This window comes from Meles meles, chromosome 1, assembly GCF_922984935.1.
Source record: "Meles meles chromosome 1, mMelMel3.1 paternal haplotype, whole genome shotgun sequence".
Taxonomy (NCBI): domain Eukaryota; kingdom Metazoa; phylum Chordata; class Mammalia; order Carnivora; family Mustelidae; genus Meles; species Meles meles.
The window spans coordinates 198,944,492-198,968,083 of NC_060066.1; the positions used below are offsets into that span (position 1 = coordinate 198,944,492).

At 43.8% G+C, this 23,592-nt stretch overlaps 1 protein-coding gene across 1 annotated transcript in view; it reads right to left on the minus strand.

Moving 5' to 3' along the window:
• Nucleotides 1-14,319, minus strand: part of CLIC4 (chloride intracellular channel 4) — a 75,080-nt gene extending 60,761 nt beyond the window's left edge. Inside the window, exon 1 of the mRNA XM_046018531.1 lies at nt 14,072-14,319. Coding sequence (XP_045874487.1) covers nt 14,072-14,143 — 72 coding nt within the window. The 5' untranslated portion in view covers nt 14,144-14,319. The remainder of the gene's footprint in view (nt 1-14,071) is intronic.
• Nucleotides 14,320-23,592: the final 9,273 nt, after the last annotated feature.

Sequence of the window (23,592 nt, forward strand, 5' to 3'; positions counted from 1 at the left end):
TTAGCTCTGCTTAAGAAACTTCATAGATGTGACCTCACCATGGGTTACACTTCTATATTTAGTTTATACCTAATATGGATAAAGTCCCAAACTAACAGCCGTTTCCTCTCTCCACAAAAAAGAAACTTCCTTGCTCTTTTTTTTTTTAAATCAACAATGCAAAGACTAGTGTAGGCCCCTCTAAAGGGAGAGGTTAAAAAAAAGAAAAAGAATTAAAAAAGGGAACACAAAGAAAATATTAACAATTTGGTATGTTATTTCTGTTAAACTTGGACTGCTTTGACACTTATAAATTGTAAAACGATCCTAAAATCAAATATGTGATGTTTCAGTCAAGTTCCTTAACAAGTTTATAAATATACCCTTTAAAGAACTATACGAAATACTAATTAACCTGGCCCCAAAAACGCACAGAGGTGAGGTCATGGAAATTTTACAGTTTCCTTTCAAATCTAACCAAGAGAACTGAAAGCAACCGAACTCATTTAACAAACCATCCAGACTCGTTAATTGTTAGTATGTTTTAGGAATACCCTTAAACAGTCTCGAAGTTTTTATTTTTTATTTTTCAGAGTGACTGAATACAGCAAAGAGTGAAAACAAAACTATTTTAGATAAACATTTGAGTTTCAAATAAAGAAAAAGGATATAAACAAATAAAAAAGCTCTTAGCGGTTAAGAGTCAGGCTCTGGATAACAAAGACCTTGGTACAAATCCAAGTTCTGCTACTTAACCCGCCCCCCCCCCACCCCCGACCACACAGAAGCAATGACTTCTGTAAGTCTCACATGTAAAATAGTATCCATAGTACCTATTTCAAAGTTTATAGGAGGATTAAATTAACTAACACGTAAAGGGTTTGGCACACTGTGCCTGGACCAGAGAGAGTAAGCCCGTAATGTTAACCTACAACTCTTATTCTGACTTTAACAGAAAAACAAAAACTTACTCTTCATTCTCATGTATCAGTGTACTGTATTTTATATAGGAATAAATTAAGTAGTTTCTTTTTTTTTTAATATATTACCCAACCAGACGATCTTTTTTTTTTTTTTTAAGATTTTATTTATTTATCTGACAGAGAGAGGTCACAAGTAGGCAGAGAGGCAGGCAGAGAGAGAGGAGGAAGCAGGGTCCCCGCTGAGCAGAGAGCCCGATGCGGGGCTCGATCCCAGGACGCTGAGATCATGACCTGAGCCGAAGGCAGAGGCTTAACCCACTGAGCCACCCAGGTGCCCCAAATTAAGTAGTTTCAAGAAGCTTAAAGCATTATCATAAAATGAAGTGTTTTAAAATCAGTTTACCCTTCTATCACCCTTCTACCACCCATCAATTACAACCATGCTAACGTTTTAAAGTTTGATTATCATCCCATTGTGGTACAAAGTAAAAATTTAAAACAACAACAACAACAATCTCGGGGTCTAGAAATAAATTAAGAATTAGGAGACTTCAACTCTCTCTACTCTTGCCCCTTAAAAATTACTAAGCATAAAACCTGTCAATCTACCCTAGCTCCATTTCTTCTGCTACAAATTAAGTAGAAAGAACCTAACCTCTCCTAAACATGTCTGTATTTCCCGTAAAGAAAGCATTACACAAATGTCAGTTAATATATGACCTGCTCAACTTTAAAAGTCAATACCACAAAAATCAAGGAACAGTACAATGTAGTAGAGCACAAGGAGCCATTATGCCAAATCCATAAATCCAAAGTCCTTCCGCAGAACCACTAGATCCTACAAATCACAGATTACTCCTCTTTACTTCGTTTATGCTCTCACTAAAACAGTAAGGAAGAAAAAAGAAAACCACTCTTACTAATAATAGACCCTTAAGCTTTACCTACTAGTCCAGAAAGCTGCTGAGGCAGAGTCTAAGACAGCAGAGTCCAACCTGAGTGTCCTTTAGTTATCTAGAAAGTGTCAACAGAATCATGGTTCACTTAATTCAGGAATAAATTCGAGTCTAATCTTGGAATTTTTTTTTTAACACTAAATATACACTCTTCTGATAAAGAATGTTAAGTTCCCCCGCCTATTTTTTTGTAGTGGCAGCCTGGCAGATGCTTCTCTTAGTAACATCCTGGAAATTGAAACCACATATATTGAACATATAAACTAACCATGAGAGGTGTCTAGGTGGCTCAGTCGGTTAAGCAACTGCCTTTGGCTCAGGTCGGGATCTGGGGGTCCTAGGATTGAGCCCTGTGTCAGGCTCCGTGCTGACTGTGGAGCCTGCTTCTCCCTCTCCTTCCTGCTCATATGCTCGCTCTCTCTCTCTCCCTCTCTCTCACTATCTCCGTTGCTATCTCTGTCTCTCTCTCAAATAAAACAATAAGTAAACAAATAAAATTTTTTAAAAATAGCAACAAAATAAAATAACCATGAGCCAATACAGTCTTAACTCTGCATTCCAGAGGCCCATGGAATAATAATAAACAAACAATGCTTACTATAGGTCAGACTTTAAGGTTTTTTCCTTGTATTAACTCTTTTAATCTTTACAAAAGCCCAAGTAATAATTACTATTGCCCTAGTGGAGACCTGAAGGCAGCTAGTGAAAGGTAGCACCAGTACTGAAATAGTCTATACGGGCCCAGAGACCATGCCCCTAACTACCACAAAATGACAACAGTGAAACAAAGATCCAGTCTTCCAAATGACAACTCAACTGCCTACTTGAAATATTATTTCTAACCATCTTCAGCTCTGAAATAGACTATTTAGTGCCGACAGAGGGAATACAAATGATACTTCAAGTCAACCATCATCCCCCCTGTCTTTGGGATCTCGAATCCCAAATACTACCGAAGGCTAGAAAGAACCTTCACAAGCAACACCAAGGCAACACTATGATCGAACACAGGAGTCCCTACTGAGTCATCAAGACCGTGACTGCAACTCTTCACTCCACTGGCCGTCAAGCCACACACTCAGGGACAGGACACAATTGTGGACTTTCCCTTAGCTCTTTTCTATTGTGCAAGAAGAAAAGGTAAATCTTCATTTCAATCTAAAATAACAGTCTTGAGGCACTAAATCAGTATGAACTGAGCCCAGTGATTAGCATCATATTCTATTTCTCTGGTCTCTTGTATGAAGATTTCTGTGAATTTAATAAAAATTTGCTTTTCCCCAAGCACACATTTTCTCTCTTCTTTTCCCACCAGCTTCCTCAGGAATCAACCCTGTGCAAGGGAGAAAAAAAAGCTTCTGTATATTCCTTCGGCAAACATTTTATTGAGTTAATACAAGTAATGCAGTTAACACAGTGTCTGGCATGTAGAAAGCACCCCATAAATGTTTATATTACTTCCATTAAGTATGAAATACTCTTCTATATATCCATTCTGGCTCAGGCATTTGGGAAATGCAACAGAAAAACCAGTCAGTGGTAATAAGCACATCTATTCTAAATATACACAAAACAGACCTTCCTCGCAGTGAAAAAGGCATCCCGGTGAATTATGATGACTCCCATGGGAAATATTTTCCCCTCTAACATGATGGTGTAGTGTTCCTTCCAACATTGTAGCTCTTTCAGCTCATAATTTTTAAAAACGTCTCCCCTTAAAATGTATCCCCTTCTGTCCACCAACCCATCTCTTGTACATTGCCAAGTTCCTTATTAGAGCTGGCTTTACACTCCCACCCCCCTTCTTGTTTCTCCTCATTCTTCTGCCTACGCCCCTCTGGCCTCCCCACCAGAGGACTACCATACAGACCAAGGCTGCTACAGTGTTACCAGTGACTTCCAGGAGGATAAATCAAATAGATCTTCATCTTACTTGACACAAAGAGTCACTCCCTTCTTCTTAAAAGTCTGTCCTGGTTTCTGTGGTACTTCACTCCTGTGGTCCTCCTCTTTTCCATGCTGCCCTATTGCAGCTCCTCGCTCTCCTTCCCCAGTTTGTCTAATGTTGCACTCCCAAGTGTTGAGAGCTCCTCAGAACTTGGTCCTGGGCATTTTCCTTGCTACTCCTAATTCATCCACTGCATGATCTCACATACGTTAAATACCACATAAATATCATATATATGTATCAAGTCTGAACATCAGATCTGTGTATCCAACTTTCTACTAGACATCTCCACTTGACATCTGTCATCTGAAACTCATCAAGTCAAAAACCTGAACACTGTCTGCTCCTCCTCCATATCAACGAAAGGCACTGCTACCAATCAGCGAATCTGATTAGAAACTCACACACAGGGGCGCCTGGGTGGCTCAGTGGTTTAAGCCGCTGCCTTCGGCTCAGGTCATGATCTCGGGGTCCTGGGATCGAGTCCCACATCGGGCTCTCTGCTCAGCAGGGAGCCTGCTTCCCTCTCACTCTCTCTGCCTGCCTCTCTGCCTACTTGTGATCTCTGTCTGTCAAGTAAATAAATAAAATCTTTAAAAAAAAAAAAAAAAGAAACTCACACACATCTCCGTCAGTATCTTCCTATTGACTCCACCTTCAAAATTTATCTCAAATCCATTTTCTTCTCCCCATCACCACCCTAATCCGAACCACCATCATCTCTTTCTCAACTACAATGGCCTCCATATAATTTGCCTTGTTTCCACTCTTGCCTCTCCTCTCCAATTCCTTTTCCAGACTGCTCATCTTAAAATGCACATCAAATCATGGCACTCCCTTGCTTAAACCCTTTTGAGACCTGCTCTTTTTACTAAGGATAAAATTTACCTGACCTCCAAAGACCTCCATGACGTGGTTCATCTAGATCTCACTCTGTACCTCGGTTTTGTTCTCTCTATTGCAGTCATACCCTCAAACAAAAATATTTCTTGAATATTCCTAGCCTTCACATATATCAATTCCTCTAGCCTGGAATCCTCTTCTCCTCATTCTTCTCTTAATCACCATTCATCCGAACATCAATTCTAAGAGAACCCCCAATCAGCTTCTATTTAATCAGATTTCCCGTCATTCCTTCTCAAGATGTCCTATTCTTGTCCTTACTGTAATTATATACTGTCTTTATTCGTGTATTTCTTTAACGTAAGCCTCTCCCATTAGACAAGGGATTACATGGGGTCTTAACATACTCAAATATAACATGTCAAAAACTAAATTCCTGACCTCCTCCCTGTCAGAACCAGCTCTCCACAGCCTTCCCCATCTCAATTAATTCTACAATTTCTTCAGAATGAAAATCTCAGAATCCTCTCTGACTCCTCTTTTTCTCATATTCCACATCAGGAAATCCTGTTATCTCCGTCTTAGAAATACATCCAGAATCAGACTACTTCTCAACTGAGCCCAAGCCATCATCTCTCGCCTGAATAACTAAATACCACCTAACTGGTCCCTCTGCTTCTGACGATGCCTCCCTATATTCTGTTCTCTGCGAGGCCATCCGAACGTCGTTAAATCAAAAACAGCGGCACCCTCTATCATTCTCCATACTCCTTACCCTACTTCAGTTTTCCTCATAGGCCTTATCACTAGCAGACATACATTTCTCATTTGCCTCCCCCACCTGGATATCAACTCCAGGCTGTTCCTTGATGTAGCCAAGCCACCACAACACTACCTCAATATCTGTTGGATAACTGAATAAAAAAAAGAATGATGACTGTTCCGGCAGGCAGAAATTGGGGGTGGGAGATGGGCTGGAGAAGTCGAAGATACTTCAAACGAAGGAAACACCCGCAAAAATCTTACATGAAGGCCAAGAAGTCCAGGGCACGTGCAGGATGAGTCTAGCTAGAATAGGAGGTAAATACGCAGCTGCGGTGGGAGATAAGACCCGGAACATAGCTGGGTCACGATCCGAAAAATGCTACCAGATCAAGTGGTTGTATCTAATTCAGTAAACATTTACTGAATTACAGTAACATCTGAGGCAAGAAGTATCGGTTTTATTTTAGGCAGATTAAAATTACCGAATATTAACACATAACTTAGTTATTGAGGGAAAAGATACCGGTTTCTGCAAACAACTGATAATATACCACACTTAGTAGATTCCATAATACTAACTACCCTTCATCTGTCAGCATACAACATAGACACTTCACTCATCTCTGAGTCAATCAGTTCATTTAGGTTGTCACATAAATCATTTCTTAAGATCTTAACTCGACTGGAATTTTTTTTAGAGGTGAGGGGCAAAGGGAGAGGGAGAGAGAATCTTTGGTAGGCTCCATGCCCCGCACAAAGCCTGATACAGGGCTCCATCTCACTACGCTGAGATCATGACCTGAGTGGAAATCCAGAGACAGACGCTCAACTCACTGAACCACCCAGATGCCCCTCATTTTTAAAAGCACAAGACAAAAAGTTACTATACTACATAGGAAAAAGCCATCAACTACGGGGCATTTACCCACCTGCTGCTTGTCCATTAGGCTATACACTGAGCTCCTTGGAGACCAGAGACCTCCTCTTATTTCTTTATCTCTCCAGCACTTACTGCATGGAATGTATTCAACTAACATTTGCTTCTGTTAATATTCCTATACTATGCTGGACCATTTCTAGACAAGATTGTATCTTATCTCCTCTAACTATAAAATGGGCACCTACCACAAGGTTGAAGAGGAAAATTAATACCCAAAACTAATTTTGATTTTCAGAACAGATTTCTGCTAAAGAACATAAAGGAACAGCCTACCTTCAAACCATTTAATCAGTATCTATTCTATGAACAATTCTAGGTTTCGGCAAATTTCACCAAAAAAAGCTTGCTTTCTTCCAGCAAAGATCAAACAGGGTAAACACTCTTTTAGTGCGACTGGGAAGTTAAATACAGATACAATCTGAGATGCTTTGAAAAAAATGACATAAAGTATATCTCCTTTAAACCAATTCACAACGTAATACATGTTACACACTAGACTAGTCTTCATTTTTCATTCCAAGTATTTGCTGTCATGAAGAACATTAAAATACTCTCATCAATAAATCATGCAAGTTTATAGAAAAGACTATGACACACAACAAAACAGAAATAGTAGCCATTTCCAAAGGAGGGGTTATAAGTAATTTTATTTTACGTGTACTTTTTTGTGTTTTCAAGGTTGTCTACAGTAAATAAATATGGTTTGTTACAACTATGGGAAAAAAACACATATTTTTTAAAGAACCCATTCCATATAAAATGAATATACTATGAAGTGGAAAGGATATGACATTACTTTCCAAATTGGAGGCCAATATTTAAAAGAAAGCAGACCAAAGTTAGATACTATTTATGTTAAGTGATTTAAAAACAGTGTATTTGTAAGCAAGGGTCCTGCAGACAATTACAGAATGCAAACAAAACTTGTGTGACTGATGGCTAGCAACCGTTTTTGCATGGTTTAATGAAGAATCAATAAGCTCTCAACATTTCTAAGCCAATATTCTGAATCTCTGTATTAAATAAAATATGCTGTAAATCAGAACTGCACATTCTTCCTAAGTTCATTTCTTTGAAAATTTTTCAATTCCATCTCAGACATCTGTATGCTCAAAACCAAACTTTCAATTGAAAATTTTTCAATTCAAATAGATTTTATTCAAATAAAATTCAATTTTACTTAAAATAAAATAAAATTTAAGATACTCCTAGCCCATCTTTGGTACAACTTTCACATACAGTCTTACTTGTCTACATTAAGTTGTTACTTTCATAAATTTAGACTAATACAGTCTCCTGGTTTTAAATAAAAGGGAAAAAACCCAAAAACCAAACAAGGCTAATTGATATTCCTTATACCAATACTCAGTACTGAGCACTGAGGGATAAAAGCCAAGTCTTTTTGACGACAGGATTAGAAGTTCCAAGAGAATTCACAAACTGATGCCCTGAATTAAATTTAGATTCCTGTTAATTCATACTTGGAAGGTTTGTAATGATGCTATTTTCCTTTAGAAACTCCCTTTCCATTCTCTACAAGAGTCTCTAAAATGGGTGAACTCATCATAACTTACCCCTCTCTTTGATCAAAATCTTAATTAATGCTTTAATCACACTTCCCTTTCTGCCTCACATATTTCCCTTCTATGGACTCACTAATTCCCTATCCAGGCAACACCTGACACTGAGAATCCAAAGCACTAATGAAAGAGGAAGTGGGAAAGTCTTGCTCATCATTCTTTTACTGGCTTCTCAGCATCTCTATAAGCATCCTTTCAAACCAACTGTCATTTTCAGGGAAAGCCAGGTTCTCCCCACCGTCTCTTTCCTATCATTATTCATATGGTGCTAGGCTTCCCATTGGTTCAGTCCCCTACCTCTGTAGCCCCTTGTCTCTTCCCCATCTGGGGTCCCATTCTCTCAGAATTTTACAGTTAAACCAAAATCATAACCTTGGCCTTTACGAAGGCCTTCAGGAATAGGTGAGACATGTAGAAAGAATAGAGTTCCCAGTAACTTCACATTTTACATTGATTTTTTTTTATCTCTTGAATTTCCCCCTCTGGAAACCTCAAAGGAATGGCAAACCAATTAGATCCAAGGTAACACTGTCTTACTGTTGAATTCATTTTTGTTCAATTATAGAACAAAGTTCTCAGCATTGCTTCCTATAAAAATGTATTTCATTTGTGTTAAAAAAAAAAAAAAAGGAGGTTGAAGACTGCTCTTGATACAAAATATACAGAACTAACTTTATACTGGCAAAATAGATGAGGGTCTGCTGGTCTCTGAGATCTAGCTTGACCCTCCCAAATGCCACTGAGAAGTTGTTGGATAGATAGCAATCCAAAACATAGGGAGTGTTAGGAGAACAAACAAGGCTGGGAAAATTGTATTCATGAGCAAAAACCTAAGATAGGTTTTAAAAGTCTCATCCTCAACCTTTAAATAACTTGTCTCCTTGGCACTACAGATTTGAATCATTCCTGGCTCCTTCTTTCAAAAGGATCAATCTATCTACTGTTTCCTGAATAATGAGTCTACAAATAATGTCAAAACTAGCATTTCCCTCTATCCCTCTCTGTCAAATAAATAAATAAAACATTTTTTTAAAAAAACTGACACTCCCATTCTTGGCTTTTCCCAATCCAACTATTCTACCCACTTTTTCAAGGTCAAGTCCAAATCTACTTCCATCTTTCCCCCAACTCTTAGCTAGGTATGAATAACACTTGACTCCTTATGCATGTACCATCCTGTGTTGTTTTCTTTCCAATAAAATTTATAAACCTAAAGACAGGAAATGTTTAAAAATTTCTTATAACTGCCATAGTACCTAATTCAGTATGAGGCACTTAATTCATTTCAATACATGCTTTAAGTCACAGATAATCAGATAGAAGTGTCCTTAATGATAACCTAGGCCAAACCCCTCTTTTACACCTTGCTCATATGAATTACGCTTGACAATCAGAACCCCAACATTTACTTTTTTAAAAGCAATGGTTCTTAAACCTGTGTCAGGAATCCCCAGAAAAAAAAGACCCATATAGAATTTTTATGTAATTTCAAGGATTTATAGAATCTCCTGAATCCTATTAATGAAGCCCACATTTAAGAATATATTGTCACTTAAAAAAAAAAGAACACTATATTGTCATCAACAACAAAAGTAAGTCTTTACTGTTGCTAAGCCCTATTCCTAATGCTTTCCAGAGAATGATGTATGGCTAAATCACATTTCCCAGCCTTCCTTGCAATTAGATAAAGCCATGTGATCAAGTTCTCCCCAGTGGAATGAGAAAGGAAGTGAGAGGCAGAAAGTCTGGGCTAGGGCCCTTAAGAGACATGTGCCTCCTACAAATTCTCCACCTCCCACTGGCTATAAACAGGACTTCCCTGCCATCAGCTTTGACGGCTTAGGGGAGTTCAATGCTCTCGGGGTTGATGGAAAAACAAGTTGCTAATGCTGTGGTCCCTAAATGACTCTAAGAAAGAACACCACCTCAGTGTCTAAAATACTCTCCTTGGACAGCTAAGTGAGAAAGGAAATAAAACTTTCATCTTGTTTGAAACATTGTTTGGGGTGAATTATTTACTAAAGCAGCTCAGACTACCCTAATTAATACATACAGATTAGCAGCTGATCCCCTCAGCAACCCTATAAAATTGTTGTTATTATTATTATCCTGGTATTAGAGGTCAGGAAATTGAGGCACTGAGAACTTAAGAAACTTGCCTGATACACTACTGGAAGCCAGAGTCAAGCCAAGTAGTCTGGCTCCAGGGTCCATGCACACTGGAAATCCTGCCAAATATTTCAAAAGGAACAGTTATTCTTGTGTGTTATGCCGCCCTGCACCAGACTAATTTTTACAACCACCACCCCAATCCCAGCAGTTTACTGACCATTGTCAACAGGGACTGTACTGGTTCAAAATTGTGCATCAACAACTTTAAATTCCAGCCCATAAGGGGCGCCTGGGTGGCTCAGTCATTTGAGGGTCATGGGATGGAGCCCCAAGTAAGGCCCTAGGCTCAGCAGGCAGTCAGCTTCTCTCCTTTTCCCTCTCCCTCTGCCCCTCCCCCTGTTCACAAGCCTGTGAGCACAGGCATGGGTTCTCTCTCTCTCTCTCAAGTAAACAAATCTTTAAATAAACAAATTCCAGCCCATAAAACTAAACTCTACAGAGAGAGTCCTTCTATGCTGAGATCAGAAATACCATCGCATCATACCAAAGCTACTAGTAGGGGCTGGGGAGGCAGCGGGGTCAATAGGAGTTGGGCTTATACAAGCCAAAGGAAAAAAACAAAAATAAGTCATTTTCAATTTCTCTCATTGTGTGATTTAATAACTAATATTTTTACTTAATACAGAAATCTTGGTTTCCAAAGTCTGAACACGGCCAAGAAGAAATACTGATGGAAAATATGGCAGGTACAAGAAAAGACTGGAAGTACTACAAACTGGAAGGAGGGAAAAGCAGGTAGATCAAACCACACAGGGTTTTAGAAATAAAGGACCAAGGTTTGAGACTCAGACTATGAAGATCTAAGTAGTTCCCAATTCCAAAGCATATCAACACATATATAAACAGCAGAGTGCTAAGAAAAAAGGAAACAACCTGATTTCAAACATTTGGTACCCTCTTATTTTCCAGGCACTTAGAACAGTATGTAGACTTTACCTTCAAGGAATTAAATGTCTATCTACACGGGGAGATATGCATATAAATATGTACATACAAAATGACACACACTTAGCATCTATTTTCTGTGTATCAGAAACTGTTCTAAGCTTATTACATGCTCCATATACCAACTAATTTATTCCTATGAGCTTGGTCTACTAATATCCTAACTGTACAGATGAGGCACAGAGAGGTTTAAGTAGTGTGTCTTAGAACACACAACTCATAAGGGGACAAAGTGGACTAGAAATTTTAATTACATTCAAATTATAAGGGGCCTTATGTCCTTGCTAAAGGATCTGAACTTCACCCTATTGGTTAGTGGTTCCCAATACACACCTACCCGGCCCCCTCTTGGTGAGGGAAGAAGGCATTCTCACTGTTGAGGATGACTGCCTTTGTATGCTTCTTTTATTATTGGGAGGGTGCTCTACCCTCTAGGTGTTGGAGTAAACACACACAAATGTAGAACTGCACTTATCCAGGTGATGGGGAGCCAAGGGACTCAAGGGTAGAGAACTCCAAAAACAACACTCACCAGGAAGGCAACGTAGTTGTGAGTCCAGTCACACTAGTTAGTAACGTCCTGGCCTATTTCTCTTCAATTTAAAGCTACCTAAACCGGGAAGCTCAATATCCTTTTCACTCACATGCTTTAAGTGTAGATAATAGTTTTTGGCTACAAATTCAGATACCTCTTGGCAGAATAATTAACATTGCTGAACATACCATGCTAAACAACCATGGCCTCCGCCCACTCGCTGCTTTCAAAATAACCGTATTTACCAAGGTATCTTCCCCCATTTGCATTTCCCATATATAGGTTTGGAGAAGAAAACAAGCACACTCTTTAACAACAACAACCAAAAAAACCTCCACCACGATTTACCTGGCCCTTTTTTCCTTCTTTGAAACAACTATCCTGGTTTATATCAGCACAATGTTTTACCTAAGCAGAATCACAAGGCAGCAGAAAACCTTTCACGTCTTATTGCACAAAAAAAGAAAATAAGTCTCAGAAAGGGAAAACAACTTGCCCAGGGAGTACAGAACTATGTGACCTGAACCCTGGGTCTCTGCCACTGAGCCCTGTGAAAAAGGCTCACAATGAGTGGTAAGCAGCACTGTTAGGTGGATCACAACATTTTTTACTTTAATAGTTACGCACAGGAGAACTATATTCACCACATCGAAACAGCTTCAGATATTACTGCAAGATACACTTAGTAAATGATAATACACATCCAACGCAAATATGGAAAACTGGGAAGCAGGATACAGTCACTCAAGTTTGAGAAACAATGCACCGTGCCGCTCTCATTCTAACTAAAGGGTTAAATTAATAGTAGGCAGAGCATTAAGCATAGATCTCTTCCTCTCTAATTCATACACTTCGTTTCTTTTTCTTGTCTTGTTGTATGGGCTAGGACCTCCAGAACATGGCTGAAAAGAAACCATTACTGATAGTATCCTTACCTGATTCTAAATTTAATGCTACCTCTAAAGTTTCACCATTAAGTATCATGGTGGTTTGTTGTTGTTGTTGTTGTTGTTTTGTTGTTTTGGGTTTTTTTTTTAGAACTTCAGTAGATACATCGCTGTTGAGTTTATGGAAATTCCTTCCTATTCCTAGTTCAATAAAACTTTTTGAACATTGATCTGTAACCCACCCTTCTGCCTTCCACCCATCCTACTTTCTCTTATTTCACCTTCCTTCCTACGTCCTCTGCACTTCCCAGTACTGTATCTGCCACAGAAACAAACAGAATCTTTGAAGACTTTCTGGAGGTTCTGCACCTGTCTGCTGTACCAGTTCCCCCAACCACGTTTCTAACACCAAAATGTTTCTAACACCAGTAACTGAAAGAAAATCCTAAAACATTGTGCTGATCATGTCTTCTCTCCCATCTCTCAGACACACCCTTCAGTATCTTCCCTTCTTTAAAATAAAAATTCAGGGAAAAAAGAACAAAATTGTCCTAGATTCCTGTTAACTTTCCAATTCACAGCCTAGCTCCGTGTAAGTAAGTGACTGAGAATCTCAAGGATTTTGAAGTTTTGAGGGAGGCAGCTGGAGCCAGACGCTCATAACTTCTCTCTCCTTTGCTAAAAAGAAAAATATTAAGGAAGCTAGGAAAGAGAGAGGGATAATACCTGTAAGCAAATAAGGTAGTTCCAGGAAAGCGACCAGAGGGGAAAATCAACTGTTTAAAGCCCAAGCAAGTTATGAATTCTTCCCCTCATCAGCTTTTCTTTCAAAACAAAAGGTCACTCAAAATCTTTCCCGAGGCAGCAACACCAAAGGGAGCAGCCAAAATGTTGCATCATACAAACCACTCCGAGTTTGAGAAACAAGAAATCCAGATCGTGGTAAAATACCTAAGACAGGAAAACCCAAGTTGGGAATCTCGGTCCTTCCCGGAAGCCCTGCTGCTCTTCTTCAAAAAAAAAAAAAATTTTTTTTAAGATCGCATCGAAAATTAAACTTAAGAGTTTCATGCCAGCGGGAAGCGAAATGCTCTCTGACAAAGCATTCCAAGAAGTTGGGTTCATCATCTCCCGACCGAGAGGTTTCGGCCCCGGCCCGGGGAGACGCGGGGGTGAGGGTGGGGTGCAGTCGGGCGGGCGCCTGGGCGGGAGCCGGGCTGGGGGTGACGGGCCCACCCCCGCCTGGGTGCTGCGGGCAGCGGCGCGTCCAACCTAGACGCGGGACGACGGTCTGGCAGCCGCCAGAGCCCGCGCAGCTGGAGGCGGTGACCGCCGCTCCGCGTGCCGGCTGCCGGGGGGTCCCGGTCCCGCCCCGGCTCCCTCGACCGGCCTGGGCGGCGGGAAGGCGCGGGTGGGCCGGAGACAATGGGCCGGGGGCGCGAGAGCAGCTTCTCTCGGCCGGAGGGCGGGCGCCGCGCGAGGGCGCAGCGGGGGCGCGGGGGCCGAGGAGCGTCCAGGGTGCAGGGACGCCGCCCCGCCACGGCCCGCCGGGCGGACGCCAGAGGCTCAGCGCGGCGGGATGGCGGGCGAGCGCTCACCTTGACGAAGAGCTCGATGACGGGCTCTTTGTCCTCCTCCTTCAGCCCGTTCAGCGGCATCGACAACGCCATGGCTGGTTCGGCTGCGCTCCGTGGACGGCGGCGGCGGCTGCTCCTGCTCCGGGGGCTGCTCGGGCTGAGGGCTCCCGCCGCGCTGCGCTGCGCCTCCCTGGACAGTCCCGGCGTCGAGCTCGCCTCTGCCTCCGCTGCCCAGCACCGCCCCACGCCCCGCGCGCGACTCGGAGGCGGCCCCAGCCTGAGCCGCTTCAAGCCGCGGGGCGGGGACCGGGGGCGGGGCCTACCCGGGGGCGGGGCCAAGTCCCTGCGTCTCGGGACCCCGGAGGAAACCGGGAGGCCGAAGCCCGGGGGGTGTGGCCTCGGGCGAGGGCGGTAAAGAAGCTCAGGCTAGGGCGGTAGGTGGGCGGGACTCCGAGCCACGCCTCCCGAGGGGGCGGGAGGGAAATTCCCCCGGGGGGCCGGAGCCTGACACCGCCTCCCGCCGCTGCGCGGGCGAGTCCTCGCAGCTGCTGCTGGCGCCCTGCCCGGTGACCTCATGCCTTCGGCTGGCCTGGGGGAGTGAAGAGGCGCCTCCCGCTCTGTCCCCACGCTGCAGCCCACTGGACCCAGCCCTTTCCCGCGGACGGCCACCTCCCCAACTCCGGTAGGCGGAGCTGCCTTCCGGAGGGACAACTCTTTGGAAAGTTTTCATCCCCTTAGAAATCCCTATTTTGGGACGCCTGGGTGGCTCAGTGGGTTAAGCCTCTGCCTTGGCTCAGGTCATGATCTGAGTCCTGGGATGGAGCCCCCCATCGGGCTGTCTGCTCAGCGGGGAGCCTGCTTCCCCCCCACCAACACACACACACTGCCTGCTGCTCTGCCTACTTGTGATCTGTCAAATAAATAAATGAAATCTTAAAAAAAGAAGAAGAAACAAAGAAACACCAATTTTTCCCTCTGACTTCTGTTTCCTTCGACTCTCAGGTCACTTCTATCTTGGGAGCCAGCATATTGACAAATGTGTCTTCCAGGCCTTAGGTGGTAAACAGCAGGGACAGGATCCCTTTCCAAGAGCCTGCTGTCTTGAGCTCCAACCCCAGTGCCTAAAGGCCAAGAAGGATTCCCAAGCCACTTCCATTTCCCCCTACCTGGACTGATCTCTTACCCCCACTCACCTGGCCAGCTTGAGTGTCCATCAGAATCACCTGAGTGCTACACCCAGACCTGCTTTATCCATCTAATTCCCCTTCTCTGGAGAATCAGGAAATTCACATTTTAACAAGCATCAGGATAATTTTGATATAGGTGGTCCTCAAACGGAGAAACTGCCCTTGGTTTTCAGCCCCTGAAGGCAGGGACTGTTAATCTTCGAGCCAGGCAGGAGGTAGGAACCTAGTCCAGGTTTGCTACTGCTGAATGCCTGGGACAAATGTCGTCCCCACTCTGGGAAGAGTTACTCGTTCCCTGTTCTGACTTTCGATAATACTTGACTCACAACTTTTCCCCTCTTCCCAGGTGAAGTTGAATGATGAAGACCAGTCGTAGGAGGTTTGTCTCTCTATACCCTTAGTGTATTAACACATCTCAGTGTTGGAACAAATTGAATGTATGCATGAAAATACTGTGAAACGGGGCGCCTGGGTGGCTCAGTGGGTTAATGACCCACTGCCCACCCTCTGCCTTCGGCTCAGGTCATGATCCCAGGGTCCTGGGATCGAGCCCCGCATCGGGCTCTCTGTTAGGCAGGGAGCCTGCCTCCCTTCCTTTCTCCCTGCCTGCCTCTCTGCCTACTTGTGATCTCTGTCTGTCAAATAAATAAGTAAAATTAAAAAAAAAAAAAAGAGAGAGAGAGAATAAAGAAAATACTGTGAAACGTTCAGCTTCCTCCTCTCCCAGACCATAGCCAGTTGCTCAAACATTCTGGTAGGGACTCTGTGAATGAGACAGTGTCCCCAGAGGTCAGGAGCACTGCTCTAGAGTCAGAAGTGCTGATTGGGATGCCTGGGTGGCTCAGTCGGTTAAGCCACTGCCTTCGGCTCAGGTCGTGATCCCAGGGTCCTGGGATCAAGTCCCACATCTGGGCTCCTTTCTCAGTGGGGAGCCAGCTTCTCTCTCTGCCTCTGCCTGCCACTCTGACTGCTTGCACTCTCTCTCTTTCTCTCTCTCTCTGACAAAAATCTTAAAAAAAAAAAAAGGAAGAAGAAGTGCTGAAACCCCTAAGCTTTGTTTCATTACGGCGGGAGGGGCGCTCTTAACCAGTCTTTGTCTTACTGCAAGTGCTCTTCAGTCACTGGTGGCTGTTAGCTCTGCCCTGAGCCTTGTATCATCCCCATTCACCCCTACAGGCTAGGATGATGTCATATTCAACTCCCTCCTTGACCAGCTTGTATGTTGAAAAGAAATAAACGCCAGGTTACTGCCCCCTAGACAGGGACTCAAGCCTAAAACAAACTGCAATGCCTGTCTGGACTCTGAGTGGGCCTCAGTATTCGTTTTTCACGAAATTATGACCTGAATCCAAGGTCCCTTCCAGCCACCTCCCTCCACCCTGCCCGAAAAGCAACCACAGTTGTCTACCAGTTCAAAGCAAATCCCAGTCCAAAGTGGTCAAATGAGGGGCACTTGGGTGGCTCAGTGGATTGCCTCTGCCTTCGGCTCAGGTCATGATCTCAGGGTGCTGGGATCGAGCCCCGCATCGGGCTCTCTGCTCAGTGGGGAACCTGTTTCCTCCTCTCTCTCTCTCTCTCTGCCTGCCCTCTCTGCCTACTTGTGATCTCTGTCTGTCAAATAAATAAATAAAATCTTTTTTAAAAATTTCTTTTAAATGGTCAAATGAAACCTCAGAAAAGGCCCCAAACTGGCCCTGGAGCCAAGGAGCTTTTCCAGGCATCCTAGTCTCTCAGGTGTGCCTGAGGGTTTATCCAGTTCAGTGTGAATCAGCAAACATTCCCTGTGGTGTCTGTTGCAGGTCATGTTCTGGTCTCCCAGCACCAGGATAAGGAGATGGGGAAAGCCTGGGAGCAGGGGTCTTTAGACCTTCTTGACTACACTCAGATCTTAGCTGAAAGGAAACCAAACATTCTCCCCCACAGAACGCCAAGGCAGTGGTGGTCTCCAGGGCTCAAACCCCAAGCCTGTGCTTAGAAACCCAGTCAGAGTCACTCTTAACCTGGTTTTCTGAGTTTCAACCCCATGGGCTCACAGGGATGGGCAGAGAGGGGGTGAGTTGGGATGTTTATGCAGGGGAGGCTCCGTGAGCACCTTGCATTCAAGTCTCATTTTCCAATTGTGAAACGTATGCATAGTTTGCATTCTAAACTCATGTTTGTTTCTATAGCACACACACCAACTTTAAAGATGGGTGGAGATGTGTTCTCTTTCCCACCTCCCCCACACCCATCTGACCTCATCTTAACTGCTCTCCCCTTTGCTCTCTACCCCAGCCACACCTATCTCCTTGCTATTCCCTCAATAGCCCAAACACACTCCTGCCTCAGGGCCTTTGCACTTGCTCTTCTGCCTCCCCCAGAATTCCGGCGACTCCCACTCCCTTGCCTCCTTCAGGTCTTGGCTCTCATGCCACCTGCTCTGAGAGATCTCCCAAATACCCTCCTGTCTGACAGTGCAAGCTGTTCTGTCTCATTCCATCCTCCTCTTTACCCCCTCCACACCACCATGCTCAGTTATCTAGTCTACTTATTTCTTTGCATCTTGTCTGTGTCCCCGCACTAGAACATCAACTCCATGAGAGCAGGGATTTTTGTTGGATTTTGTTTATGGCTGTATTTCCAGCTCATGGAACTGCTCATGGTACACAATAAAAACTTAGGGAATGAGTGAACGACCGTGTTCACGCTATGGTTTACTGTACCCCAGGCATACTCCGGAGGGTCCTGCTTGCCTGGTCTGAGAAGCCAGGTGCTTTGTGTGTGTTATGATTGCCACTTGCCAAGGAGTCATGTTTTCCAAAGGACAAGATGGCGCCTCCAGAAAGCTTCCCCTAATGACACACTTCCCTCGTCCCACTCTTGATTATGTGGCGTGACTGGCCAACGGTCTCCACCCCCCTTTCTACAATGGAGGCGGTAGAGAGGTGTTATGCGCATACACTCAGGGCCAGACTGCCCGGTTTCCACCCGGTCATGTCCTAGCTCAGCATACTTATTCAGTCTCTCTGTGCTACAGTCTCTCATCTGTAAAATGGACCTAAAAATATTACCTATTTGATAAGATCATTGGTGAATGAATCTATGTTCAGTGCTTGCAATGGTGCCTGGCATGTGGTCAGTGCTCTGTAGGGACCGTTGATATTATACCCATATGTGCATTGGCTTTGACCACTGAGTTCCCACACTGCATGCCAGACACCTAGCTGGTTGTTTCCAGAACCAATCACATCTACTCCTCAGGGGGTGTCAGAGGAATCGTTTTCATGGTCCCCATTTTACAATTAAGGAAACGGGGTCAGAGGAGATAAACAGAAGCTGTTCAGCTGGGAAGACGGTGGGCCTGAGATTCAAACCCATGACTATCTCTTCACTACACTGTCCACTAAGTGGGTATGGGGAAAGGTGGGCTCCTACTCATCCTTCAAGACCCACTCATATATCCCTCTTCTCCATGGAGCATCTTTCCACCATGGCGTTGGTCTGGATGCTACACCACCCAGCAAAGTCAAGGTCAGGGTGGTGGTGCAGTTCTTGACAGCATGTGCTTCCCTAGCAGACTGCCTGATTTCCAACCCCAGCTTGGGTGGGTTACTCACGTATGTTCCCTCATCACTACAGCAGGCCGTATAAGAGAACCTAACTCATAAAGTCATGTGAGAATTAAATGAGATAATACCTGCATAAAGCATTTCATGAGAAGCATTTATTTATTTATTTATTTAGATTTTATTTATTTGACAGAGAGAGATCACAAGTAGGTAGAGAGGCAGTCAGAGAGAGTGAGAGGGAAGCAGGCTCCCTGCCGAGCAGAGAGCCCGATGTGGGACTCGATCCCAGGACTCTGAGATCATGACCCGAGCCGAAGGCAGCGGCTTAAACCACTGAGCCACCCAGGCGCCCCATGAGAAGCATTTAATAAATGTTAGCTATGATTACTATTCATATCAATGTGTTCTGGTTTTCTGTGAGCTTCTCAGAGCACGGTGAACGTGTCATATACATCCTTACTTGAGCTAAATATTTCACTTTCTGGCCATGTGATTTCTAGCAAGTTACTTTCTCTGTACCTTTGGTTTCCTCATGCAAAATGATGATAATTACAATCCCTAATTATACAATTGTGATGGAGATTATACAAGTTAATAAATGTAAAGCACTTAACATAGTGCCTGGCATATACTACGAGCTCAATACACATTAATTTTTATTTATGTTCTACTATCTTAACTTAGTGACCGGTGCATTATATAGGATAACAATAATTAGACTAAGTGAAAGAATAAATAAAATAAATTTCAAACATTGCCTTTTAACTTCCCATTTCTTAAGTACATATTATTGTTTCTCTCACTGCACATATTATAGGTGTTCAATTATTCTTTTTTTAATGATTTATTTTTTTATTTTTATTTATTTGACAGAGAAAGAGAGAGATCACAAGTAGGCAGAGAGGCAGGCAGAGAGAGAGGGGGAAGCAGGCTCCCTGGTGAGCAGAGAGCCTGACTTGGGCCTTGATCCCAGGATCCTGGGATCATGACCTGGGCGGAAGGCAGAGGCTTAACCCACTGAGCCACCCAGGTGCCCTTAATTATTCTTTTTTTTTTTTTAAGATTTTTTTAAAATTTTGTTTATTTGAAAGAGAGAGAGCATGAGAAGGGGGAGGGTCAGAGAGAGAAGCAGGCTCCCTGCCGAGCAGGGAGCCCAATGAGGGACTCAATCCCAGGACTCTAGGATCATGACCTGAGCCAGAGGCAGTCACTTAACCAGCTGAGCCACCCAGGGGCTCTGGTGTTCAATAATTCTTTGGTGATGTCAGTCAGTCAACCCACCTATGGAAAATCCCAACACAGCTTTGAATTTCAACTCTGTTCCTACTGATGTGTATTAGGTCCTATAAAGTCTTGCTAATGGTGACTTAGCCATAATTCTGGCTAAAGTTTAACCCAAATGCTGTGTCCACAGGAGAACCAAGCTTCCAGCCTCCCTATAGATCTGGGCTCCGCTGGAACAGTCAAGCAGAGGAGCTGGAGACACATTTCGGTTTGGCTTTTCTAGACCCTTGGGAGAGCGTTCTAGTGTGTTGGTCCAAGGACTGACATGTTCCTCCTGGCCACGAGCCCCACAAGCCCCCTTCATTAGGAAAAGGACCATCCAGGTACCATTTGAAACAAGGGTACAATGGAAACAACGGGTTCAGAGAAGTTAAGCAGTTTGCCTAGGGTCACACAGCTGGTAAGTGGCAGAGCCAATAATCAAACCCAGATCTCTTTATCCATGTTGCTCATACCCTAGCCAACCATCTGCTCATAAAGCTGGTCTTTTTTTTTTTTAAAGATTTTATTTATTTATTTGACAGGCAGAGATCACAAGTAGGCAGAGAGGCAGGCAGAGAGAGAGGAGGAAGCAGGATCCCCGCTGAGCAGAGAGCCCGATGCGGGGCTCAATCCCAGGACCCTGGGATCATGACCTGAGCTCAATCCCAGGACCCTGGGATCATGACCTGAGCCGAAGGCAGAGGCTTAACCCACTAGGCCACCCAGGCGCCCCTCATAAAGCTGGTCTTAGAGAGTTCTTATGAGAGTTTAAAAAGATGGCACCTGGTTGGCTTGGTTAGTAGAGCATGTGACTCTTGATCTCAGGGTTGTGAGTTTAAGCCCCATGTTGGATGTAGAGATGACTTAAATCAAATCAAATTTTTAAAATGGTACATCAAGTTTTTAGCACAGTGTAGGCATTCAAAAACTGTCATCTTCTGCTTATTTGGCACAAAACCCTCCTCGACTCAGTTTCTCCTTTGCCTCTTGATCCTAAGGTCAAAAGATGTTGCATAACAGGCCTTGATTCAAATTCCACCTCTGCCACTCACTAGTTTGGGCAAATTGTTCCACCTTATTAAGCCTCAGTTTCTTCTTCTGCCAAGTGTCAGAGGCTTATGTGGGATCAGGGAAGGAAGGGAAAGTTTACACAGATGTGAGAGGCCATTATTCATATCGAAAAGAATTTATTAACATACTCACAGGGTCTACTGGGTTGGCTGTCTTCAACATTATTTCCAGAGAAAACCAGCTGGAAAGCTATTGCCAACAATAGGAGACCTCACAAAAAGCGATGAGATATAAAGTTAATATTCTTTAAGAAATCAGTGTCTTTCTATATACAAACCCTATACACCATCTTTTAAACTGTAATGGGACAAAACGTCTCATTTATTAGAAGTGACCAAAAATATAAAAACATTTAAAAAGTAGGAGAGCATCTTAATAACATGTAAAGGTTTCCTTTGGGGAAAATAAATGGTTATGCTTTTGAGAAACATGTACGTATGAAAATATATATATATTCACAAAAAGCTTTGAAAATACTTGGACAAATCGAGAGGCATGATTTATTCTTGGATAAAGAGAGTCAAAATCGGGGCACTTGGGTGGCTCAGTGGGTTAAAGCCTCTGCCTTCAGCTCAGGTCATGATCCCAGGGTCCTGGGATCGAGTCCTGTGTCGGGCTCTCTGCTCAGCGGGAAGCCTGCTTCCACCTTTCTCTCTGCCTGCCTCTCTGCCTGCTTGTGATCTCTGCCTGCCAAATAAATGAATAAAATCTAAAAAAAAAAAAGAGAGAGAGTCAAAAATCATTGTGATATTAGGTCTTTCTATATAATCCAAAACTTAATGCGATACCCATGTGTCATCTTTGCACGTCTGTATTTCACATACACACACCTGTGAATCATCTTTTCATAACCTGTAATTTATCTTTCATCGCATATGCATTTTTCTCTGGAAAGAGACACAAGAAATTGCTAACGGTATTTACCCCCCTAGAGGAGAACTGCTCACAGGGGACAGAGGTGCACCTTTGTTTACTATACACTGTTTTGTTTCATAACTGAAAAAGTCTGCCCTTCCATATGTATTACTTATCCAAAAATTGGTTTTAAAAAGAAATAAACAGGGGCACCTGGGTGGCTCAGTCAGTGAAGTCAGTCTGCCTTCAGCTCAGGTCATGATCCTGGAGTCCCCGGATTGAGCCCAGGATGGGGTTCCCTGCTCAGCAGGGAGTCTGCTTCTCCCTCTGCCCTTCACCCCATTTGTGCTCTCTCTCTCAAATAAATAAAATCTTAGAAAGGAAGGAAGGAAAGAAGGAAGGAAGTTGAAAGAGCATTCTGAGTGCAATTAAGACTAAACTTGTGGACAGTTGCCTTTCCACTTGGGCTGTAGGGAGCTATGTGACCTCGAGCTTTCACCAGCTTGGTTTCCGGTCCTGCCACACAGTGAGGTGGGAGCAGGAGAACTCAGGTCTCCTTGCTTTCATCTCTTTTCCAGTGACTGCATCCAGCTCCTTCCCTGTAAGGACTGGTCTTGAGGGTGGTGACCCAGGCTCTGATCCTGGCTCGTTCTCTCTCTCTCTCTCTCTCTCTCACACACACACACACACACACACACACAGAGTATTAAAACAATTTCGGTGCAAGGCACATCTGCTTCCCTGGGAGCAGAAACCCTACCCGCAGCCCCTTCCCTGCCCTGCTCGCCTGGAGACTGTCTCGTCTTGGGAAAGTTACGGGTTTCATTTTGTCACTTGGAAGCTGCAGCAGCCAGGAAGGGAACCCGAGTTGACTTGGAGCCAGGGCCTTAATTGGATTGGATCCCTGTGGAGGCCATTAGCCTCTTGCTGCAACTTGGCAGGGAGGAAATATTTCCTCCCTCGTCCCAGTCCCCACTTGCCCATGGCCCGGCCAAGATCTTCAATGGCCTACCACCCAAATAAGGTCCTGTATTAAGTTTCCAATTATTATGACTCTCCCTTCCGTGTGAGCAGGTTTTTACTGTTTCCAGGCACTAGCAAATACTGTGAGTGTTGTGAGTAGTCTCATTTGATCTCTTTATTCACTCATGCCATAAAGTTGTGTTGTGAGCCTACTGTGTGTCAGGCACTGTTCCAGGCCCAGGTCAGGCAGCATCTTGGCTTTTATGAAGATTACATTTTATTTGAGGAGACAGACAACAAACCAATACCCAGGACAGTTTGCCTACATCCAGAGGTAATAAGAACTACCACGGAGAACAAAGCAGAGTCAGAAGTTGGGGGGGGGCGGTGCTGGGGGCAGGGAGTAAGAACAGCCTCTCTAATAAAGTGACATTTGAGTTAAAGATCTGGAGGATGTAGGACAATATCGGGCCAACAGCGCTCTAGGCAGAGAGAACAGCAAGTACAAAGGCACCGAGGCAGGAATTTCCTCAGGGTGTTGGAGAAATGGTAACTGAGAAATCAAACCTTCAGACAGTTTGGTGACCTGTTTGCTGACACTTCCTGCCAACAGTTCAGTGGCTCTTACCCCCGCCTCTGCCCAGTGAACACT